We start from the raw sequence: 26,331 nt of genomic DNA on the forward strand, positions 1-26,331 counted from the left end.
CCTCCCAACCCACTGTTCTTCACTTTTTATCCCTACCTCCCCCTTCCTTAAGCCTCGCTCTTTGAAAGACTAAATGAAAAAGCAAAGCGTAAACAGACTACAGGAGAGACAATGTTTTGATGGTCTATAAATGATGCAACATCAAAGTGTGTGTGTTTTTCCTCCGACAAAAATGAGACTGAGCAGGGGTCGCTTCAATATCAAAGGCCTCTACCCCCTGTTAGATGTTGGGCACAGGGAGAGTGGAAAAGTCTCATGCTGTTTTGTTATCAGCTTTCCTCTGTTAGTCTGCAAATGAACTGCTGATACAGATTAATGAGCTATAACCCATCTCCCCTTATTTTGTTGCAGGTTCCTAGCTGCTTCACTGACTATGTTAGCCCCGTCTGTGTTAGTCTGACAGGGTCACACTACATTACAAAACAGCCTCATTTGCCTCTTTATCTGTACTAACAGATGGACTATCAGCACCCAAGCTCGTGTGACCCTGGGGTGATGGCAAGGTAACGCGACACTGAGTGGACGTAGATCATTACTGGGTTAACAGGAAGGCTACAGACCGCAGCCTTATGCTCCCCTTCATTTTCCCAAGCAATATTCTGCCTTCGTACGGCACATGCCGGCAGATAAAGCGAGACAAATGAGACATGGCGATGGGGTGAGGAACGTGCCTGAGCTAAGTGACAGAGAGACAATCAAAGAAGCAAGAGGACATGGAGAAAAGGAGAGCGGGGAGAAAGCGAAATGAGGGTAGACGGGGAAGGTGGAGAATTCAGAGATGGAACAAGAGAGGAGGACAAAAAAAGAGAGAGACAGCAAGACAGCAAAGGTAGAAGTGTAAAGAAAAGGTAGGAGGAGCAGTGGGAGCAAGAACTTTAATCTTAATTAAAATGAAGGATGTATGTCTGTTGTTTAGGAGCCACAGGGGAAATGCACATTTACTCATTTGGCTGCTTTGCTCCTCAGGCATGCTGGCTTCACTGTGATATCATCCAGAGCTGTGTCATTAAAAGATCTCATTTTGTGTTGAGTGACAGCTAGAGTATGATGGCAATGAAAATAAACCCATTTAATGTTTTGTCTCATAAACCTCTGCCAAATTGGACAAAGATTACTTAAAAACTAGCAAATAAATGCTTCTAAATACTGAAGCATTGTCCTTCTACAAAATATATCATTATTAGGTAAAATCAAATCAAAGTATTGAATTAATGGCACTGCATTAATATTAGTACAAGGCCAATTTCTGAAGTGGGTTTCACATGAGACACATTTCATACATTCGATATTCACTCATAGTAAACCATCCTTTCCCTTGTGCATTATTACACAGAGAGAGAGAGAGAGAGAGAAATAAAATGAGCTAAAAAGCTATCACAAATTGTTTTTCTTCATTTAGCCACTAGACATACTTTTAATAAATAATCTTTGTTTTTGTAAAGACACTTGTTAAAGTATCATATGTCGTCCCTTTGCCAAATGCTGATTTATCGCCGTTATCGACATCAACTCTGTCAAGTCAATGTCATTTTGATTTCTTTTATCTTCATGTTTTGGTCCATTGTACTCCAAGTATGAAACTGCTGATACTGAATATTTAGTCAAATTCAAGATCAGATTTGGGTCTCTTGTACATTGTCTTTTGAGCAGGCTTGAATCAGTAAAGGTTCCTGTGTGGCTGAGCTGTGTATGGTACTGAGCATAGGAGGGTGGTGGTAAGTGCTCTTGTAGGTGTTGTAGTGGTTGTAGTGCTCCAGAGGGGGAAGCGATAGGTGTCTCTCCATGGCGGCGACACCTGCAAGGTCTTCTTCAACAGTAATGACCTCCATAGAGGAGGCAGGGCCATCGGGATCCTGCTGGTTATGCTGTTTCCTCATCTTGTAGAAAATTACCAGCAGAACAGCAGCCATGAGCGTGATGGCCACGAAGCAGCCGATGATGATCTTGGTGGTTTTCATGACTTCATCCAGGCCATTGAGGGCTCCCTCTCCATCCAGATCAAGAACTGGAATGGTGTAAGTCCGCTCTGTGGTCCTCGTTGAAACAGGAGTACCTTTTGTTGTTGAGGATGACACCCAGCCAAATGGGGGAAGTGGCGTTTGGCTGTCATCCCCTGGGGTCTCAATGGTCTCCACGGTGACTGTGGTAAAATAGGTCACCCCGCTGTTCTCCACAGAAGTGACATTAAGCACAGCAGAGGCAGAAATGTTGCCTGCTGTGTTGCTAACCATACAGGTGTAAGTCCCAGTGTCCTGCATTGTGACGCTAGTAAAGTTCAGTGTCCCGTCGTTGAGTACAGACAGACGCACCTTGTAAGCCCCATGTGTCACCAATGATCCATTTGGTGTAAGCCAGCTGATGGATGTCAACGAGCTTGTACGGCATTTAAGCTCTGCACCCATGCCTTCTGTCACATTCAAGTCACTGGGCGGCTCCACAATGACAGGAACATCACACTGGAAGTAGCTGTGGTCCAGTTCCCCAATGTAGCGACCTTTAAAAATTGCAGGACTATGGCAACGGGCGCAGCAGCTGGTATTGGCGGGTACCGTTTCCTTCAGCCACCAGCTGAGCCACAAGATATCACAGTTGCAGTTCCAAGGGTTGTGATGAAGGTGGACCCGCTCCAAGCGATGCAACGGTGTGAAGAGGTCATGTGGTAGGAAGGTAAGGTTGTTGTGAGCCAGGTTGAGCTCCACCAGGGACTGAAGGTCATCGAAGGAATTCCTCTCAATAGTTTGGATCTGGGCATGCATCATCCACAGCTTCTGCAGGTTGACTAATCCTGTAAATGAGCTGGGCTTGACAACAGAGAGCTGGTTTCCTGACATCTCTAGCTCTTCAAGCCTGACCAAAGGTAAGATGTTGGGTATCTCCTTGAGGTTGCACATTCCCAGGTTCAGGTAGCGCAGGTTGCTCAAGTCCTTGAAGGCGCCGTCAGAAATGTAGGAGAGACGTTTGAGTTCACCTAGATCCAGCCTTCGAAGCGAGGGAACTCGGTTGAAGGCATAAGATGGTATACTTTCGATGGGGTTGTTGCGTAGCCACAATTCCTTCAGCTTGGACAAGTACTCAAACGCTCCATTGGGGATTGTCGTGAGCCGATTATCAAAGAGCTCCAAGGTGTTGAGACTGGCCAGCCCATTGAAGGCGCCAATTTCAATGCTGCGGATGTGATTCTTGCTCAGCTGCAGGATCTCCAGATGGCGCAGATGTTTAAAACTGTCCACCTTGATGACCTGGATGAGGTTGTCCTGGAGGTTCAGGTAGCGAGTGTTTGTGGAAATGCCATCTGGGACATCCCGTAGACTGCGGCGGGTGCATATGACTTTGCTGAACTGGTTACTGCATGAGCAGACGGAAGGACAGGTCTGAGCACGAACCAGCCCAGCCACCACCAGGATCTGAAGGGCCAAAAGAAGCACAAAGAGGGGGTTGGACAGCGCCCCCTTCAGCCTACGACCTCTCATTGTCTGGCGCTGGAGGGAGGAGATCATTGTGTTCAGCATTCATAGTTCATCTGCTGTGTGTGTTCTCTGCAAAAGGAAGAAAAAGATAATATTTAGTAACCACATAAAGTAGAAGGGAGTACATCGTTCATGTTGTTATAATTATCATTGGCTCGATACAAGATCTTTTCTAGTGCTGAATTGATTAGTTGGCAGAGAATAAACTGACAACAAAAACATTTGCTTTTTTTTCAGCTTCTTGAATGTGAACAGTTGTTGCTTTTGTATGTTTTTATATGATTGCAAAATTAATATCTTTGGGATTTGGACCGTTGGTCAGATGAAACACAACATTTGAAGATGTAACTTGGCGCTCTATCAACAGATCAATTGATAGTGAAAATGATTACTTGTAGCCCTAATCTATTTATACAGCACAATGTGTATAGAATGACAAATGAATAAGAGCAACATGAATTAAAAGCTTCAATTAATTGTCAACATTGCCCATCTGTGGAATATAACAAGCTTTTTGTCAGCTCCCTAACCCTGGATTGCCCCAGATTTGCAGACTTCACAGACGCTGATATATCTACATTGGAGACCGAAAATGAAAAATGAGAACTTAGCATCCCCATCTCCCATCCGAGCAGGACCTGTGAATTACTTGTAAGCCCTTTACTCATCGAAATCCTAAGCCTGCAATTATTTAATACACAAAGCCTTAGTCATGAAATTTTTAAAAGAAATAGTACAATCTGTTGATGCCACTGGGACAAGATGTTTCAGAACAAGACAAGTCACTGACACCAAAGCATCACGCTCAGTGAATGTGGCTCTGCATTGTCACAAACAAACACTGTCTGAGTGCCAGCCAGGAATTTTCTACAGAATATCTGTCTATGCTAAAAAACAATGCAAAAAGCAATGTAACCTGTGAAAAGCATACAATGGCAAACAGAGGAAATCCAACTCTGCTTGCTTGATAATGAGCTATGGCTTGTAACTTGATATGAAACACAACAATATATTAACATTTACATTTATATTAACAAGTCATTCATGAATGTTATTAAGTGATAACATTATATCGACTTTTATCGCCTGTTTATTGCCTATTTTATATGTGATTCATTTCCTGTGGTTTCTAAAACAGTATTGTTCATTGATTCATCTACATGATTAATTCTTTTTTATTCAAAGCAGTATTGCACTGCTGTTTACTTTTCATTACGATCCAATTTATTGTCACATCAAAATCCCTGACAAATAGTGTGAATCAAGACTGTGAAGAGGTCTGATATTGTCCTCGCATAACTGCAGCAGAATTTATTATCCCCCAAATCAAGTGACTAACAAGAAACTTGTTACTCCGTTAGATTAGATTAAATTAGATTAGATTAGATTAGTCCATTCAGCCAAAGTGCCTGGGAATATGCCTGAGTGTGCTCGAGACCAAAATAGACTGAGACATTCATACACATACAGTACAGCCTGTACCTCCCACTTCCACAAAGCAGTGTTGATGTGTTGCTATCACCCCATATTATCATCTGCCCACAAAGATGGTAACCTACACATAAATCAATACGTATCATATACCGAACATTACACACAGTGTGAAGTTATAAAATGTGACCGCATTGTGTCAAGCTGTACTATTAAGTGATGCCGACGCTGTTCTTCAGTGCAGTTATAATGCCTTTGCCAAAAGCAAAGCACTCTTGCCTGGTGCAAAAAAAACATTAACCTTCCCTACTGACTCCTTAACTTTATGTGTTCTCCATGTCTCTTCTCAGCTCTTCCAACTCAAGTTATCTGTTAATCATCTCTTTCCCATCAAGCCACGAGCGAAAAGGCATGAGTGTATTGTGACAGGTGTTTTCTAAACTGTAAAAATTGTTAACTGTGGTGGAAATGTTCTCCGGTGAGGACGAATGGCTGACTCGATCAGCAGAAATTAGTCTAAATGTGGCTTGCTTTTTTGTTTTTTTTTGCACCAGCCGTGCTGCCACGCCAGACGCAGTGTAGAGAGGCTGCGGCGAGACGAGCCTCTGCTGGGGGAATCAGATCGAGTGAGGCCTCCCGCTGGCAGGAGCTCATTTCATCTGGCTGGAATTACAACAACCCTGCGCTGCCACCGAAGAGAAGAAAATGTCAAACATGACAGACTCACTGATAGAGATTATCAGCTGTCAATAGAACGCCTTCATTTGCATTTCCACTGGAATACTTAAGGAAATATAGTCATTTCAAGATGATCTACCACTCAGGGTAATTGTATTCTTGGATACATGCCTTCTTCATAAAACATTTTATCAGCATAGAATGCCTCATTACATAAAGTGATGCCACATATATTGCGGTAGAAAAAAAAAAAAATCACTTCATACATCCCTCTACTCTTTGTTGGTGCAACACTGTGTGGATTAATTTCATCTAGGCACGCTCAACATGTATTCAGAGCCACTGAAAGCAGTAGCTGCTTACATCTAAAATCCTGCCAGCAACATAAAAACACACCCACCCTTACTTTTTCTGCTTCTGCACCAGCAGCTACTGGCATTATGTCTGACACCACTGTGATTTGCCAAATTCATTTGTTATAATGAGTTTGTTGGAAAAACGCTAGAGTAACATATGTCTCAATCAGGGCGCACATAGCAAGGAGAGTGTAATATAAAGCAGAGCATCAGAGCACTCAAATTACAATGTCAGATGATTAGAGTCTGTCGCTGTCGAGCACCGCGGGCACTCACATTCTACTCCAACTAGCAAAACATGTTAGCATGGACATCCCCACCCTCCAGGGAGGCAAGCTTGGCTGTTTACGACGCAAAGACCTAAATAACTGAATGTCTACAAATCAGGAAATCAAGTAAAGCCTCATGTCCAAGAAAGAAAAGCTTCTCTGTTTCATATTGTCGTGGTGTAAATATGAGGAGACATATGTTAAAACTGCTCTACACAAGTCAAATTGAGGGTAATGCATCTATGAATTGTTGCATATTGAACAACTTGCTTTGCAGTCACAATTTGATTTAGCTTGTTGGCATATTTAGCATTTTCCCTCAGACTTCTCAGGGGAATATGTTTCATGTACCGAAGGATTATTCCAACCCACTGACAAAAAAAGTAATTTTTCAATTTGCACTTCCACTGTCGGACAAAAAAAAAAAAAGTCACATGTTCACCAGGAAATGCGCTAATCTCTTGTGTGGCACAAGGTTTTAATACTGATATTATCACAGTTAACACCTGATGTCATTAACACTCTGCTGCTTAATATGCCCTCGGGAATCACAAATCCTTTTTTGCCTCCTACATCCCCATAAAGCACAGTTTCTTTTTCATATTCCTACATGAAACGTAATGAAATAACTAAAATCACTGGAAAGAACATTAAAAAAAAAAAATGCTCATTGATCTCATAATTTATTGTAATGTTTGAGGTAAGAAGAAAAAGAATCAAAACAAAAACCAAGTCACATCCTTTATGATTTGCTTATCACAGCCACTTGCAGCCGATCTAGTGAGTGTGAGCGGGTAAAATATGAAGTGATATGAAATCTGGCAAGTCTCACATCATGATAGAGAAAAGAGCCCGTGGCTGAAGCCTGTCTGATGAGCTGAATGTCATGTTGCTAATTCATTCAACGCATTACTGATTCATCGCATTTGCATACATTTGTTGCATGTCTTGTTCTTAACCTCGTTCGAGCTGATGTTGTAACCTCACAGGCCATCTGCATCTTACAAGACCTGTGTACAGTGTAGCCGGGAGATACAGATGGATAACAGGTTTTCTTCTGTCAGTGTCACATCTCGAGCAGCGATAAATATATTAGTATATATAATGTGTCTAAAAACTGAAGCCACCTAACAAACAACACAGCAGAGTCAGTGGTTGGTGTGCTTGTCCATCTCTCAGTACTGCTGTATCTGTGGCACTCAGCTCAACGCCTGTTTATTCCCGCTCTAAACACTAAATCTTTATGATCCCATTTTTAGCAGAATACAGAAAAGTTTGAACAAACATTACTCAAGTACAGTTGATTTTTTGGAGCGGCACAGACAATAGTATTAATTGGACCAAATCCATTGCTGGTTTTTATCTTTTATGGAATTTGCTGTATATGTGAAATATATATTACCAGCCTTATTCATTTAAAATCCCTTGGAGAGAAACGAAATGGAGCTGAAACAATTAGTCGATTAATTTTCTGTCAAATAGCTGATCAATTAATCAGCAGTTATTTTGCCAACTGATTTATCGTTTGAGTCATTTTTAAAAGGCAAAAAAAAAAAAGAAAAGCCAAACATTCTCCGGTTCCAGCTTCTCAAAAGTCATTTATCATAACAACCTGAATATCTTAAAACAGAACAGCGGCAGCGCTATAAGCGTCAGTATAACGTCGCACTGTGGTGGGGAATCCTGCGCCGGTGTGCAGCTTTATTTCTGGGGTGTTAATGCGTGTAATTGAGTAATTTAACGCGTGTAATTTGAGACCATTTGTTTGTGTCACTCCATATTGTCAAAGTGAAGACTAGACATTTAAATCTGTGTGTGTGTGTGTGTGTGTGTGTGTGTGTGTTTGCGTGCTCCCGTGCTAAAGCCTTGCACTGGGGGCCATCATAACTGGCGGCCACCACTGCTGCTGTCTCAATCTGACATGCAGACTGAGAGTGCTTCGCTCTCCAGTTCCGCTCCACCTGAAAAAATAAAGGCAATCCCCCTCCCCCACCTTGCCTTCAATACTCAGAGTGCTGGTGTTGGGGAAATAAATCTCCGAGGCTGTTGGGCGCTGCTGACTTATCAGCCAAACTCTATTCTTTTAACAGGAACAGGAATGATGGCCCTTTCGTTGACCCGACGAGTCTCACAACAGCAAAAATGAAGTGTATTTTCTTCAACATTTTTCATCCTCTTGGGATGGTGTTATCTAACAAATATTTTTATTTTTTTGTATTATCACTGGCTTGCTTGCTGCAGCCCATTTTAAACTGTGCCTATGCCTGTAAGTGTAGGGAACGTTCAGGTTGCTTAGAGTACAGGCCTTACTGCAGCTGTCATATGCATTGTAATGCTTGGTATATTGTCATGTTTGCTAGTTGTTAACACCAGATATATATTTGAATTTGCCTTTTGCAACTGGTTCGGTTGGGCCTTTGAAAGAAAGGACTTTTTGCACCAGTCACATTTAGTGAGTGTTTTAAACAGGGTGTGTTGGCGGTGCAGCCTCTCTTTGGACTCTGTGAGAAGAATTGCAGCTGTAATACACTGACGTCTAGATCACACGCTCACACGCACAGAAAAAAAAAAAAATGATGCAAACCACATTTTGGTGTTATTTATTTCTTTAGAAACACCTTGTGTGAAATATTATTTTGTAGGATGCTCAAAAAGAAACAAAGAAATCATGATTTCAGCTTTGAAACCAAATCATTTCTGTGCCTTCAATCTGGTCATTCAAAGTACAACGACAGTAAGATGAACATCCTTTTTTCAGTGGAGTCAAGGTAGCGTCATTGTCATTGCACAGGAGATACAATCTGTGAAAAATTCACATTGACTCTAAAACGTCTTACAACAAGACGTTAAATCTTGTTGTAAGACGTTTTAGAGTCAATGATTCGGCTGCAGACACAGAATGGGGAAGGAAAAAAAAAAGAGAAACATGTAAGCAAGGTCATACGCTAAAGTGGTTTCTCTCATCTGTTTGGAGATAATATTCGTCAAGGGTGTGGGTGAAGAGGTGGAGTGGGTTTCAGCTATAGGGTACAAGACGCTACAGTGACTGCAGGGCCCCTCCACATTTAGCAAAGATCACCAAAAGTATTTACACAGTTGCTGACACTTGACGACAAGAGCAAAAATGTGTTTTGATTCTATAGACTACATTATAAGCAATTCTTAGTCATTTTGGGAGAGTTCAATAGAACAGGGTAATTGGATTTTCTAAATGCTTTCATGTAACAGCTTCATTGGTTCCTTTAATTTTAAAGCTCCATTAATTGATTTTTGCACACTAGGGGGCACAAAAACATGAAAACAGGCTGAATGATACATTGACTCAACCAATCAGCAAATGTGAAAGCCGTAAAATTTCAAACAATGAGTTAAAACAGGCTAAAAGGCTTTATGGAGCTGCAGAGTTGGCTGACATTACACCACAACCAACCCCTTTCATTTCACACAATAGTGATTTGAGTAATTTGATTTAATGTTAATATATTTTTCAAAAATAGGACAAAAATTAGGGCTTATGCTCGGAAAACTTCAAAGCCCAACAATATAGTGTGAATTTCCCACACTCACACTCGGGATGCTAGAGTCTACCCGCCCCACTGTATACTGAAAACATTGCAGGTAATTTATTACCAAAATCGTTGCCATTGTTCTGCTGAATGTGAGGCAAATAAAAGTTTACGTTTACTCCGCCCAACGAAAGATAACGGGCGGTAATTTAGGTCCCTTCATCATCATGATATGATGAGAGAAGAGGTGCTACAGCTGACCCTCTGACCCGAGCTTAGTGTCTGCCGTCCCCTCGGGGCAGGAGCGCTCCCAGATGGCACGATCATATTATTGAAAATCATCATGATTTTTGATCACCAGGCTCATTTTCTCCAGCCTGTGATGGAACGAGATTAAATTAAAATAAAGGCAAAACTGAGAGCAATCAGACCGCCATCTGGAATTATGGTCAGACAGACAATCACTGCGAGGACAAAAACCTATAGACACATTTTAATTTGCTGTCAGGCAATATGCTATGGTATTATGTCTGTGAAAACAGTGCAGGCGACATTTTTAATCAATCTATTGTTTCTGATGAGAAATGTCGTATTACTATCAGCCATCCAGCCACTTTGTCTTACAGACTGATGATTGCAGTCTTGGTTAGTGATAGTCCCGTTTTATTTGCTTTTGTTTATTGAAAGGCTTTGAAATTTGCCATGACACATATTTCAAACTTTAGTGTGTGTTGAGTGGAAAGAAACCGATCAAGCTACTGTGTAAGAATGTGTGTAAAATGCCAGACATGTTAAACAAGTGTACCCGAGTGCAATCTTTTCTCAGGGATTTACACTTGAATGAACTATTGTCATGTGCTGTTAAAGAGCATCACGTTATACAACTTAGACTTCCTGTATGTTATTTCTTGTGCCCTCATTTCAGGTAAGTACGCAGAGGTTGCTATCTTGTGCCAATACTGGGGAGAGGGAGAGCGAGAAGGTAGACGGCAAAGAGACACCTTTTCAAGTGATAATTCAATTCCTATTCACATATTGCCTTATGATGCCTCCATTATGATAATTGCATGGGCTAAATAATCTGCAGGGACCTCCGTGTTCGAATGCACTCTGCCAAGGCTCTGTCTGGTCTCTGCAAAGGGATTAAGACAGGATGCCCTGGGTGGGAGGCAGGCTGAATGCGAGGGCGCTCTTAGTATTCGTGTCACTTGTCTGGCCCGCCAATCTGCTTCCATGACTGCGTTCCTAAAAAGAGATCTGCCGGATCGGCCAACTGTAGGTGGAAGGGCATCGCGGCACAGTCGAGGATGACTGGACTAAATGAAAACATGGCACAGTTTAAGTGTGTTAGCGCGTCTTAGGCAGTGGGGACAGTCTTGGTAATTGGTTACACAGATATGGACTAATGCTCTCACTGCAAAACATTTGGGTTTTTGTTGATCAGAAAAAAACTGTGGAAACACATTCCCTCCACATGCGGTGCATAAAAGCAGGTGGCAGCCCGGGGTTTAGGTAGGTGAGTACACACAGCCGGCGGCAGTGGCAGGATAATGAGCTGCACACACCCCATAAGCTGCCGTCTTATAGTAGTTAAACAGATCAGTTTTATCGGAGGATTTCTGCGATTGGTGCAGGAGGTGCGCATGCGGCTGATGCTGATTTGTGAATGAACTCATGACACTCATTTTGTTTGAAAGATCAATTATTAAACATTGAATTAAAAAGGTTCCACATTACAGTGACGCTCTTGTTACATTTTATGCTTCATCAGAGGAAATTGGCTCTTTGCAAATGTGTTAATAACATTGAATGTGATTTCTTTCAGGTTCAGAAGCTGTAGGAAGTGGGCCAGGGAGTTGTGTTTTAATGATATAACACGCAAATTGCACGTTTTAGTTTGCAATTTGCATGAACCAATGAGATTTCGACCTCACTGTGGCATATCACTGGTGTAGTGATATTCTATGGTAATGCCTCCAAAAGGGCAAAATACTGTTATTCATTGTTAGTATTGAGGAATACAACAGTGTTGTATTAAAAAATGGCACAATAGCAATGTAGCTTCAATGGCCAGTCTTGGCAGGTTGCCGCTCCCTGCAAAATGCAGAGTGCTCGAAGGGATTAGTTCACTGGAGTGTCCTCTGTTCAGTCACAGCTATTTGCCAATGAATTCCAGCCATTCTAGTTTGCAAATTGACTGCATAGGAGGAGTTGGAGGCAGTTCTCTCTGGAGCTTTTGTGCTCACATTGGGGTGACAGGATACTGACAACAGATGGCACCATACGTGGCACAGTCTTTTGTTCTCTTGTTTAAGATTGCTGCTCACCAATGTGCCACTGATTCTCATTGGACATCCTTCGTCTGGATTGTGCCCTGCGTCTATCAGTACGTGAGGAGTCATTCTTCACGTCTCTAAAAGCAAAAAGTTTAATGCCGAGGCTGTGTATGCAGCCGCCTGCTGACACACAGTTGGTATGTAGGTTGGTGTTCACACAGATTTTGTAAAATGAGCACAGTTTCTGGAACACGGGTGACATGTGTGAACTTTAATAATACTTAGGATATATTTATATATTTATATGTATCCTTAGAGTGTCACAAGTTGTGACTGTCTTGTGAAAAGGTAGGTGATGAGCTTTGGCTTGGTGTAGCAGTAAGGTACCGTAAAGATTTTTAAAGCTATTGGCTTAAAAAAAAAGAGAGAATACAAACGCGTGACAAATTTAAAGGAAAAACCAACATGAAGTGTCTTAGTAAGGTGTTGAGCCACATCGTGCCACCTATAAACTGTGTATAATAATGGACCCAGTTCTGGAAAATGAAGCTGATGCCAGAAATGGCTTAATCCTGCATTCTTTCCAATGACCATCAGGGGGCTGACCTTAAAAAAAAAGGCAGAATGTATAGAAAACTATGGGAAATTAATCTTATTCCCACTTGATTTATTACCTCAGTAAGTTTTTTCCTAATGGGTTTATGTTCTCAATCACTAGTTTCAAGTCTTTTTCAGTACAGCAAGATGTTCATTTTTTTTTAAATTATGGTCCCATTTAAAGGAAATTTGAGGATAAAACAGGGTGTGCTGTAGGGCGTGGCTACTGAGGGATTGACACATCATGCCAGTCAATCAGGATAGAGGATGGAGTGACGTGTCGGAGCTGGAGCTTCTGTTTTCAGTTCATGACAGTTAGCTACGACGTTGTGTTTGCCGAAAAATACCTCATTCAGAATTTGGTTGTACTAAAAGACATTTTGAGGAGTCAGCTGTTCATTTTTTCTAGTAAGTTCATTAGTCAAAATTAGTATCCCAGTGGATAGCCCAGTCATACAAATGCACCTGAGTGCGCTGCGGTCACCACTTTAGAAGTTGCAAACTCTTTACTGCGAACTAAAGATTTGACAGTTGGACTTCAAAGCAGTTGCCACTGTACAGCTCATATACATTACTTTCATTCAAAGCTACAGTTCAATTGTACTGAGAGAATGGGTTTTCCAAATTGACCATATGTCTCATAGTGAATCCAACGGGACGCTTTGGTGAACTAGTGTTTTCAATTTCATTAAAGTTGAGAAGTAAGGCACATGAGGACAGCACAGACTCTATCATCTATCTTTAGACCCTTCATCAATGTGTTCCTGTATGATTATAATATATGCTCCATAAAACCATTAACAAACTTCAAGAGCTTCATAAACACCTTTATTGCACATTAAAAACTACATTAATTTCAACAATTTACAACACTGGAAAGGTGTATAAAAGAACGTCATAAATGGACGAATTAAATACTGTTGTGTGCAAATTACAATCAACTGCAACTATTTAAAAAAAAAAAAAGAAAAGAATAAATAGTTCACACACAGCTGTGGATGAAGGTAAAGGTGAACTTCACTGTCACAAAGACAAGTTTGCATAATATAAAGAGGAAGTTGAGTTTCCGGTGGAGCATCGTTTTAGCAACAAGTATAAACCCTTTATTTATCAGGAGTCCCAGGTTTATATGTAGCAGGCTCACAGCTTGAAGGAAGAAGCTGTTCTGAAGTCACTATGAAAGGGACAAAAAGGCAACCTGCCACAGTATTTGAATGTAAATGTGCCCCAGTAGCAACCTCTCTCTAAATAAGTGATGCTCTCAGAACACCACTCTGATATTAACTAATGTAGGAGAACTACCAGAACTATCTAATGTTTTAATCTACTTACAGTTTGTTACAGCTGCAGTGGGATCCGAAGGTCTTCGGACCGTATGTCTGACACGGTGGGCAGAGAGAGTCAAAGACCACGGGGTGGTAAAGGAATAAGATAGAGGGAACAGGTGAGGGTGCAGGTGTAGGGAACAAGAGAAGGGCGTAGCTGATAAGACTGAACAATGTTATGGCCACAAGTGTTCAAACTATATTAACAAAAGTATCAGTCATCACATGAGGCACTGTGGGCTGTGTCCGGGTCTAAAAAATCCATTAAGACTCAACTTCAGCCCTGAACAACCTGTCACATGAACATTTCACTGCTGCTGAAGTCGTGTTTTAACAGACTCAGCAAATCTGTTTTAAAATATCATTTCCCCTCGTGGTGAAATGAACTCCATCATGCAAAAATAGCTCAGGAGTGTCAAACCTCTTATACGTGAGGGTGACGTGCAAAGCTGCCACTTAAAACAATGAACACGTGAGGCCATAACACTGTTCACAAACCTGCGAGCCCTGTCAGTCGCCCATGGATTAGCACCAGCATCCTCCCGCATCTCTGGGTGATGCCAGAGAAGATGAGCTTCAAGTCTGTTTACTGCAGCTGGAGGTGGTGGTAGCTGTCCCCAAAGATCCAGACCAACATTGTAATGATGAGAAATGTATGATTATTGTAGACTATTGAGAAAATACTACCCTGGTGGCGTTGTGTGGGTGCACATGTCACGATGGTTCCCAGCTCTCAGTAATGTTAGTTATTCTGAAAGAGAGAAAGAATCATTCCAACAGATGTTTTGACACCCGTCATCAACAATGACACTTTCAGAACCAGTTTTAAAACAATGTAATAATAATAGTTTCTACCCTTAATATAAAGTTTATGATTTTAACACAAGTAGTTACACCAAACAATAGCTTCAGCTACAACATTAAAAAGTTACTCCTCATATATGTGATATTTGCCAAATGTGGAAATGAATGCAATTAGCTGTTAAGATTATTTTAACACTTACCTCAAATTATGGAAGCTAACTGTGTTAGCAGCGACTTCGCACGGTGCAGCAGGACAGGTTGCCAGTTGTCCTCTGTCCTCAGGTCAGATCCGCCCCCTCACTCCTCTCGTCCAAATAGCTTTAATTCTGGTTCCAAAAAACCAAGATGGCGACGGCCAAAATGCTAACTCACAGATGAAGGCTGGTGGGTTGCCACTTGGTGACTCCAGAACAGCTTCAGAGCTCCTCGTTGTTGATTCTATAAACCTCTGAACTCTACTGGAGGTGATGGACACCATTCTTCCAAAATTAGATTATTATTATTCTCCCCCCACCCCCTCCACCCCCCCCACAAAAATCTGGTGTTTTGACGATGATGATTGAAAGCTCTGTCTTCACACGTCGGTCCAAAATCTCCCACAGGTGTTCATCTGGGCTGAGATCTGGTCACTGTGAAGTCCACAGCAAATGATTCATATAATTTTCATACTCATCAAACCATCCAGTGACCCCTCCTGCCCTGTAGATGGGGGCAGTGTCATCCTGTCTCTCCATTCATTTTTTAGGTTTTTCCTTTAATTTGTCACCCGTCTGTTTATATTCTAGCAGTAGTTACTCTTAGTAAAATAAAATATTATTAATAAAAATAAGTAGTAAACACCCACAGTCCCACAAACATGAAATCAACACATCAAAACAAGTATAGTGAGTCCAAAATGATGTAGACTTACACCATCAACCTTCCTGCCAACCTTCAGCCATATTTGCCATATGCCTCTCTAAAACAACTCTAGACTGTTGCCACTGACGACATCATGTTCAGGTTCATCTGTTGGCTTGGTTTGAATTTACTTGAAATGTCACAGTAACAGCAATCATCCAGTGATGCCTCCATAAAGAGCGTACAGTGAGCACCAGGTGAGGGTATAAGTGGGCTGTTTACTCACAATTACCTTTATGCACATGTGCACAAAAAATGGAGCATGAGGAAGATCGATTCTCGAATATTCTAAAAGGACAAATACATATTCTTTATAATGCAGTAAGATTCATCAACGTTTTCTATGTAATGAAAGTGCATACATTCCCCTCATGATCATATTTACTCCTGTAAGAGCTACACACACACACATGCACACACACACACGTGTTCACATAAGAATTAGACATACATACAGTACACGCCTGCATATCTCAGCCAAGGATTAAAGTCAACTTAAACCCCTTCTTCCTCCAATTGCTTAACTGACTCGAATAAAGTGATAACCATGTGATATTTCTATTGATCCCCGCAGTGAAATTCTCTTTTCACTTTGCTCCCTCCAGGGAGGTCAGAGTGTAGGGTCATCTTCACATGGAGCGCCCCTTGAGCTGCCACGGAGTCAGTGGGGAATCGCTGATTTGCTCAAGGGCAGGACAAGAACGACGAGTACATTACAAGCTCTTTCCTGTATGGCTAGGATGAGGGGGGTGGGGGGTGGGGGGGCTCTTAAATCTCTTCTACTTAGAATATCTTCAAAAGAAATTCCCAACATAAGACACAAAGCTTCTGGAGGTAAAGGGTAGATTTTTATTTGAAGTGAATATTAGGAGAGCGCCATTAGGTTGTCCTACTTTGAAGGCAACTTATTCACCTACTCCTCTATATAGAACAAAAAGAACAATAGGTACTTCTCAACTATTCTTCTTAAAGTATATCCCTGCCATGTGCCACACTGTATCATATGGGTAGCTGGTGCCAATAGAGCTAATTCGTATATTAAAGTCGGATCCTGGGCAATGCTCCATGTTGCATATGTTTTGTCATCTAAGTCTCAAAACTCTAGGATGCTATAAATTCCTTTTCATAAAGCAACTAGTCCATCCCACTGCAACGATTTACAGCTAGAAAATTAAATTCCCTTTGACCAGATTACTATAATTATCTACCTCACGATGAAGGGTGAGCAGAGGATTAAGGTCTGTTTAAAAATAACCACCATCAAATATATTTGGACTCAATAAATGAAAGCTGAAGAGCAGACATTTTCTCAGTGGTGTGATCTCTCTCTCTCTCCCTCTCTCCCTCCTCTTCTCCCTCCTCTTTTCTTTTCTCTCTGTTAATCTTCTTTGATAATTCGGCAGCGAATGCATGACGCTTGGTGGGAGACCGTCTTAAAGTCAGTCGGAAATCAAAGCTGGGAAAATGCAATTATTCATGTGGCAGTCAACAATTTTGCAAAAGATGGATGTGCACTGTTCACGCAGTCTCTCATAAAGACTCAGATCTACCAAGAGGATCACAAATCATCACCATGAGCCATATTATTGTTCTGCTGGTGCAAGGTCATTTGGAAGGCCTGGGAGTTACACTTTTTAATTTGTATTTCTCGCAGATGATGATGATAATTACCTCTTATTTTGATAGTCTTAGAAGGAAGTGTTATTACGTTTTATTATTATCTACCAGTCCAGCTGCTGAATGCACCGTGGCAGTGCTAGGTAAGGGACTGTGTTACTTTTCTCACTGCTGATGGCTGATTGATTGTGTGTAGCCAGCGTTGACAGCGCACAGCAGGTAGTCCATCTTGTTTTTCTTTCATTATTCCCTTATAGTGTGAAATCTCAGCTGGCATGCTAATGAGCTGTTTAGGATTAGTGTGTACAAAATTTGTACTCCCCCCCAAAAAAACGAAAAATTGGTTGTCCTTGTTTGTCCTGCTTGTTTGTTGTTTTTGTGCTTTTTCTTTTTGACATTTCACAAGCATATTAACATTTATAGCAACTAAACTTTTTTGTTTTTTTGCTAGCTTTGCTAACGTTAACATTCATGACTCTGGGCCTCCAGCTCAACGCGGTGATGAGCGTGACGTCGGTGATGATGGTGTGAATTCAACGGCGTATGAAAATCAGACACTAATTTTACCTTTGTGAATCACATAGCAGCATAAGTCCGATGCCCTACGGTGCAAACATCATGTTATAGTACACTGAACCTGTTAACCTTGGGCTTGCATCCCGAGTTAACATCACCCTGGGTTATCTTTACACATTTAACACTGTTTATATTTAATCCTGGTCGCCCTGAGGCGAACTGTCCGGCGGCCGTGGTGCTGATTATTCTCCATCTGAGGTTGCTCTGTTTTTCCTCCCCTTTCATGATTGTCCGACCCCAAGCCATGTGTTTGTATTCGTTCATGAAGGTTCACTTTGTTCCGTCAGTTATTTATAATCTAAGAAAAAGTGTAATATCATGATACATGATTACAATATTTATAACTGGGTTATGCCTCTTAAAACTGATAGCTACAGGTTTGTTACCATGTAAACATTATGTTTATGGTTGTTTGATGCTGTACATCTTGTGATTGATTTGTCTGTATTGGACGTAACTTGATAAAAGTATTAGTTCATCTAATCCTGACCTGAGTGACAGATATAAAAATATAATGTGTCTCCAAAATGTCAGATTTTTTATTAACTACTATTTAAATCCTTGTATTAAGTTTAGTGGCAGTGGATTTTTAATATAATCCACTGAGAACTTTAAATAATTCTGTAGAAGTAGATTTATCTCAACTTGTAATATATCTCCTGTATCTTTCCACTTATCTGAAAATCACCAAATTTGTATTGTGTTGTGGATAAATGCTTGAGACATACAGAAAATCAGGGGCAACAGAAACTCGTTGTGAGAACAGAGCTGACATATTATCACTGATTTCGCAGCACTGATCCCAGACTCTGGGGGGCCCCAGGCAGAGAAGCCCATCGAATCCCAGAAACCCCCCACCCACATGCAGAGAGGTAAATGCTACATTTTACAGATGTTCCTTTAATGCCTCACAGGCAGGAAATGGGTAGATGTGAGTTACAGCACAGGTCATCAGGAGCCTCAGGGTTTTTTTTTTTTTTTTGGAGCAACAGCAGTGCTTTAGCTTTAGTGTCTTAATGTGAAATTTAAAATTATAGTTGTCAATGCAAAATGTACCAGTATGAGGGGCTTTCAGGGCCCCTCTTTCCCCCTGGTGGACCCCAGCATTTGCCCGGTTTGCCTCTGCTGATGGGGATATGATATGGTTGGATTTATTGGAAAACTGCTGTTGGTGAACCTCGGCGTTCAGCTGCGTTGTGTTTCTGGACGCCTGATGAATGTACGTTCAATATTCACTCTCCTGTCGGCTCTGCTTTTTGTCTCCACGAGAAAAATCTCACTCTAGATGCTCCACGCCGTTCACCAGCTGATCGCTAACTTCTGAATGCTTGGAATAATTAAAAATACTTGTGAAAATGAATGAGTTATAGTTACGTTGTCCGCAAATCCATTCATCCATGTTATATATCACTTGTTGCTTGTTGCATTCATGCTCTGGGTGAAAACCTCCCTCGACGGGTCACCGGTCTGTCACGGCGCTAACAAATATGGACAGACAAACACATTCACACCTGCAGGAAACTCAGTCTCCAGTCGGCCTAACGTGCATGTCTTTGAACTGGGAGGAAACTGGAGCACATGGAGGAAACAGACGCAGACAGAGTGACAAAATGTAAATAATCCACACAGAACCTTTGTGTCTGGAGTTTACATGTTCTCCCTAGCTGGCTATAGCAGATAAAACACACAACCCTGGGCTTGTGTAAGTCACTATTACATATATTTTCCTATATTTATGGATGTATATTTGTAGTTTTTTTTTTTTTTTCCTCTTAGATCTCAACTCCATGGAAGTTGAAGTTCTGCTCACTGAGCACACAGAGTACATTGTCTTTTCTCTGCTTCTTTCTCCACGTCTGCAGCTCCACGACACCTTAATCCTCCAGCTTTTTCACTCTCTTTCCTCGAAGCACCTTTCTCTCCTTCTTCCCCTCGCTCCCCTGAGAGCCACTATCTGTCTCCCTCTATCCCGGAGCCTTTCTCCGTCTCCCTCTCATTCTCTACTATCATCACTAAATAATTCCTTACAGAGGAAAATCTAATCAAATCTGAGTGAGAGTGAGAAAAGCAGAGATGGGAAGAAATTGTGTGTGTGAATCCAACTTGGAGGTGGGGTGGAGGGTGGGGGGGGTGAAAAGAGACAGAATCAGAGAGCAACATTGGCAGTGTGTGAGGGGGTTGTAGAGTGAAAGAACTGCAAGTGAATTTGCAGTCAGAGCACTTAGTGTGAGGAATCCATTCATTATTCATTAGCTAATTCACCATGTATAGTAATTAAAATCAGGGCCTGCTCCAAAATGGAAAGAGCTATGATAGACTGGTTTTCTATGTGCAATATTTAAGAGGGCTGTTTTTCAGTACTCACACTTCAGGGTTTTATAAATCATGTTTGCGTCTTTAAAGTGTGCAACTCGCTGTCAGTGCTCCTCCAGTGCAGTAAGTACACGGGGGTGACATCTCTCTGACACCACAATGAATCCAAAATAGAAATATGCAAATGTGCAGCATGACCTATAAATAACAAAACAAACAGTATACGTGAGGAGATCGCTTATTAAAGACAAAAAAAATCAGCATCGTCACCGTCAAGGAGTACATTTAATAATTAAAGCACGTGTAACTCATTTTTGTGTATTCATATTCACATATTGCAAAATGTTTTACTGCCTTTGATTTATAAATCCAGACAGTTTGTGCATAAAAGACGTATAATGTATGTCACGGCCCATTTATAAAGAACACACACACAAGCCTTTTTATTTGATCCTGAAAACACTACGAGACCAAAATAATGTTGCGACAATTAATAGCAGACTAAAATAAGGTGTGCTGATCACCCCCACCCCCCCTCCTGTTCAGTCTGTGGGGGAGGAAAAGAGTTGCTTGTTTGAGCTATATTTGAACAACAAAGTTGCTTGTTTTGGCCTCGTTCTGACAGCAGCAGTAAAGGTTGAAGTCAAAATAATCCTACACTGTGTCTGTGTGTGTGTCTGTGTGTCTTTGTGTGTGTCTGTGTGTCTTTGTGTGTGTGTGTGTGTGTGTGTGCGCGTGTGTTGTGCCTGTTTATTCCAACCAATAGACTAATTGTCTCTTTGGCAGGTGGTTCAGATCAATGGCTTTAACCTCCATTTTCTTTTTTTTTTATCATTACTATTATTATTATTATCAGTTGAAAAATGTTCCTGTGTGTGTGTGTGTGTGTGTGTGTGTGTGTGTGTGTGTGTGTGTGTGTGTGTGTGGCAGATATTATTCAGGCTCCTCATTTAAGAAAAGGAGACTGATTGTGTATGAGGATTAGAATGTACGCACATATGCATATTAATCTATAACTTCATCGTCGTCATCAGAGCCAGTCTACAACCGGTCCAGCCTCATTACCCACAAGAACACATCAAAACCTGAAGGTAACACTTCACCTTGTGCACTGCTCCCTCTCTAGTGGAAAGTTGTACTTTACAGTAGTGATTCAACACTTCTCAAGCAGCAACAGCAGCTAGTTTGGAATAAACTGGGCAGTTAAGTGTGAGCACCGACCGTCATGTGACTGAACAAACACACACACAAAAAAAAAACAGATGCCACCTACAGAGAGTCAAATCACACATACACAAAATGTAAGGGAAAAAAATGACCTAAATTGTGAAACATGGAAACAACCTTCCAAAGGTAAAAAGCACTTCAGGACGAAGGAGGACAATGAGGAACCAAAGAGACTGGTTCCTGTTTTGATTTTTTTAACAAAGCAATGATAAATTATAAAAGCTGCTGTCAAAATAAAATGGTGGGGAAAAAATCTCATCACATTTAGACACACAAAGTGTCTCCTAAACAGCAGCGAGTGACTGCTGTGTCAACAGAAAGCTGCATTTTACAGCATCACATCTTCTGCCTCGTTGGCCCATTTAGCATCAATAACAGACACTGTACAAACAATTCCTTTATATAGAAACACATAACAGCAGTTTGTGCATGCATAATGCGCATTTGCATCACTGAATGTTTACCCTGTTTACTATAGCAGTGACGGCAGGTGCCACATCTCTCTCTCAACTTCTTTTTCATCAAGTTTCCGACCTTCACGCCTGTCACCGATGCCAGCGATCCTGAAGTACTTCCTTTCTTTAAGAAAATAGTTTTGCTCTTGTATCTAAAGACTTCAGGATAGAAGGTCAAGACAAAACCAAACAGGAGGTTATAAGATCTCTGTTGGCGAGCTTGTTACAAATATATTGAGTGTAGTAACATGATTCAGTCTTTTCACGGGGTCGTCCATAGCAACTCATAATATTTACTCATGTAGGATGTTTTCAAGAAATTATGTTTTGAATACCTCTGCATTAACATTACAACAACAAAATGATTTAATACATATTATTTCCTTCTACCAGCCTCTTGTGAGATTTTGGCTAATATTTTTTATTTTTATTTTTTGCTGAATGCAGAACTCAGTTATGGAAATTGATCAATAGCAGACGCATTCTCGAATACTTGATTTTTGAGAAGATCGTGCGTAACATATTTGCACAAATTTAATTGTGATTTGTTTTGTGTAACGTATGGAGGAGGGCCTATAGTAAGTAGCCACTGCTGGTTCTGGATTTAAGGCACACAAATGGGTTTTCAGCCAAAAAAAAGTTGCAGAAATTAATAATTTAATACAAAACCATCTGCACAAGGGATACAACTAATGATTATTTTGAGCAGTTAATCTGCTTATTATTCTTATTTTCCCCTTTTCAATAATCAATTAATTGTTTGATCTATAAAATGTGAGGAGAGAGTCAAAGTTTTTCTTGTTTTGTCCGACCAGCTCTCCAGAACTTAAAGACATTCATTTTACTGTCACATAAGACATTTGAGCATGAGCTGGAACAAGGTTGTGTCTGTTAAACCATTAAAATAGTTGTTGTCTTTTTGTTTTTTAACTAACCATTTATAAACCAATCGTTTCAGCCTTAGTTTGCACCTTTTACTGGAACCTCTGTTTAAAGAATTCCAGCTCTTGATTTTTAATAACTTTATTTCTACATGGCACGTTGCATGTGCAGATTTTGTATCTTGGATTTCTTGTGGTATGCGGCAGAGCTCACTCCATAAATGAGCAGGAACAAATTATTTACAGAGCATTTAAATATCAACAGCCAATTATTGTTGTGTTTTGTCGCAGTTCATGGTCTATGTTCACAAACAGCTTTTATCCTCCACATTCGCTCTGAAGAGTGAATTGTTCCTTCAATTAACATATCCGGTCTGGTGTCGCTACTTTAAGTGGATGAAAGCGACTAGCGGATGAGTGAATGGAAGACAGAGAGAAAGCGACAGATGTTGGCTGAAGTCAGTGTTGCTCCTCTCTCTCTGCCCTGGTGTAAAAGTGGGTGTTGATCCCCTGAATACAGATGGTATTACACAAGCAATCCTCTAAACGGCTGAGACGCGCTAACATGCTGGTGTCTGGAATGGCCTGCGTCTATCTCCAGCGCCTTTGCAATGCCAAACACCTTTTGTTAATGTCACAGCCAGGAGCCTCAGTTTAGGATACGGTTCAGAAGACATTTCATATTACCTCGTGTGGCTCTACAGTAAATGTGTTGCATTGGTTTTTCTATTTGGCCAGTGAGGAGCAGGGACGAGCAGTTACGTGTACAGAAAATTGGAGCTACTCTTTGGAGCTGCCTGAAGGTAGACTGCACGGAGGAATCAATGCCTAATGGAAAATATTGCTTGAATGCACAATCATCTTAATAAAATTGTGGTATCTCTCCTCTGGCCCCTCCCTTGTGCCTTGGTGGTAGATTAGGCTGAACTTATGACAATTAACCTTGAACACCGTGGGGGAAAGTAGAGGAAGGAGCCCGCAAGATTTTCAATAATTAAATTACCCCTCCTGTTGCACATCTCAAAGTCCACTGCCACATTCTCTGCCTCCCTAGTTACTGATAGGCCGGGCTCTTTGTTGTGCAAATTCCTATTCACTGTGTTGAACCTTGCAATTCAGACACTTTTAATGTACGGAGAGCTGCACATGAATATGCAACTACTTTATAATTTAACAAGTTTGACATGCTAAGTGAGGCATTAGCTATTGTTCCACTGTGTAATCCAGCAAAGGCGACGGCACAGGGAACGTAAATGTTTCAATGATTATACATCTGTGTAACTTGACATGTAAAATCAGAAGCTCATTAGATGTTGCATAGGAGGATGGGAACTGCGATAGAGGTGTGAAAGAAAATCGATTGAGCTGCGGCTGCATTTGCAATATGGATGTTTGAACTTTAATGAAAAACACTTTTGGTATTGACAGCAACAGAACCAGTGTGTGGATCTAGCCGTACAAAGCCGGATTACAGTTTGCACTCTCAGTCTGAAGAAGACCTACTGAGATCAAACTCAGCCCAACCAAACACAAGACTGGAGCACACTGACTGATTTTCAGCCTTTAATAGGGCAAACAGACAAATGTTTTCCTCTCCTGTCAAAACAGACAAAGACAGCGAGTGGAAATTTAATTAAACCAGATTAGGTTTATAGTTGTCAACATATTGAATGATAAATTCAACAGGAAACACAACAGATCAATCAGCAAATTCTGCATTTACATAATGATGTGACTCGCTGCCTCTCAAACTGGGCTGGGTTGGTTTCCAGTAGTTTGGATCTGGTTCCTGGATTTGTTAATCTTACAATCTCTTATACCTTTTTTTTTTCTCTTTCCTTGAACTTTTTATGAGCAAAAACCAATGAAGAAAACATTTAGGTAGCGGCTTCTTATATTGACTCACCGCTGATCAACGTTGTTGGTGGTTAAAATGACAAAAATCCCCTACAGCAGTAACTAATGAACGTCAGTACAGTAACAGTACATTTTCTGGCTCTGTATTTTACTTCCAGTACTATCCAAGTGGCAACCGAGTGACAAACTGAAAAATTAAGTCAACACTGAAGCGTTAAAAACTGCAGTTCTTCAAATAGACTCCATAGACTCCCATGTTAAAACGTTACAGCATAAATAAACATGTTTACAGCCTGGTACAAAGAACGGTTTTGGTCTCTACAGCTAATAACTGTATGGGGGATGAACATTTCTATAACTCACCCGTTTAAGTTTTATTATAGCTTAAAGTTGAGGGCGTGGCCTCTTTGAATGACAGGTGGGTGAGGGTATGCTTGCCACAAAGCCCCGGCTCCACACGCGCCTCACCTCTTTGCCCATTTTTGGATTAGCCTGGAGTAAGGCGGGGTCAGGCACTGCCAAGATGGCGACGGAGGAACAGCTCACTCTGAGCTTCAAAACCACTCTTGTCTAGAAAGAAAAATAAAAACCAGAGAAAGTCCCAAACTTTGTGACCCTCTATTTTACTGTAGATCTGTCAGATGAAGAGTAAAGTTTATAAATCTCAGTGGGGAAATTCCTCCTTTGATAACTCTTTCCCCTCGACGAGCAGTGACCAGTCAAGAACCAGAGCCACGAGGCATGACTTTAGGTTTGATGGGAAACTTGGATGAACACAATGACAACGGGCAAATGAAAAACAGGAACAGAGCCAATGTTCGATCCCTGGACCTTGTCGCTGTGCGGTGACATTGGTGCCTCTTCTCCACCTCAGACTGATCTAGAAACATATTCTGATGGATCATTTCAGAGCTCAGAGGATCTGCAGCGTATTTTTATTTTTTTAAATGTGAAAAACCATAAGCACAGAGCGGTGACAGCCCGGTGAGTGGCACGCACGTTCATTCAGGTTGAGGAGTGCGTCTGCTCCGTCTGGTGTAGGAAGGGTTCATGTTGATGTCTGACTGAAGCCGCGAGCTGCCAATCATTCACTGAACAACCTACTTGACAAAACACTTGTCTCAAGCTAATGCCTATTGATCACCACGAGCGTGGGCCACGCTGGCACGGATCCACTCCGAGGAAAACAAACTGTTACAGTGCAGCAACACAAAAATATCAGTTCAGGTGGCTGACTCAGTGTCTGCATCCAGCTCACGTTCCTGTCATACTTGTGACACCGGTGTAATTTCGGCTCTTGCATCCAGTTTTGAACAGGAGAATCCTGAGGAACTGAAAAGACGAATGACGCATTTTGTTAGATTGAAGCATTTCTGACATAAAACTACTGCTTAATATGAAATGCAGCACTAAAGGTATTAAGTTATATTTAGTGCCTTCGCTGTGTCATTTATGCAGGCCATTACCAAATATTAAGTTATGATACTTAGAGGGGAATCTACTTAATTCTGCCATCAGTTACAAAGTCTGTTCAAATCAGACACACAATACGTGATGAATTGTGATTGTGACCCTCAGTTTGGAGATCAGCTGTGGAACAGGTAAAACACCCTGATCACCTAATGGGCAACACGTGCTTTAAATCCACACCATTACAGTAATTGACAAACGGCACTGTAATCTCAGAAATTATTGTAGTTTCCCATTTAGCTGATGTGAATGAGGTGGTTTCTAATTTGATTGTTAAGTCAAAGGTCATTTCTAGCAACACTGAGAAGACCCTGAGGGGTGGGGGT

The 26,331-nt window shown here is 41.2% G+C and overlaps 1 protein-coding gene across 1 annotated transcript in view; it reads right to left on the reverse strand.

Annotated features, from left to right (window-relative positions):
- Positions 1-20: 20 nt before the first annotated feature.
- lrrc4cb (leucine rich repeat containing 4C, genome duplicate b) overlaps positions 21-26,331 on the reverse strand; it is a 39,458-nt gene continuing 13,147 nt past the window's right edge. The window contains exon 2 of the mRNA XM_023393144.2: positions 21-3,536. Coding sequence (XP_023248912.1) covers positions 1,614-3,509 — 1,896 coding nt within the window. The 5' untranslated portion in view covers positions 3,510-3,536 and the 3' untranslated portion in view covers positions 21-1,613. The remainder of the gene's footprint in view (positions 3,537-26,331) is intronic.

Source organism: Seriola lalandi, unplaced genomic scaffold (assembly GCF_002814215.2).
Source record: "Seriola lalandi dorsalis isolate HSWRI2012SDOR001 ecotype SW California unplaced genomic scaffold, Sedor1 jcf7180002054929, whole genome shotgun sequence".
NCBI lineage: Eukaryota > Metazoa > Chordata > Actinopteri > Carangiformes > Carangidae > Seriola > Seriola lalandi.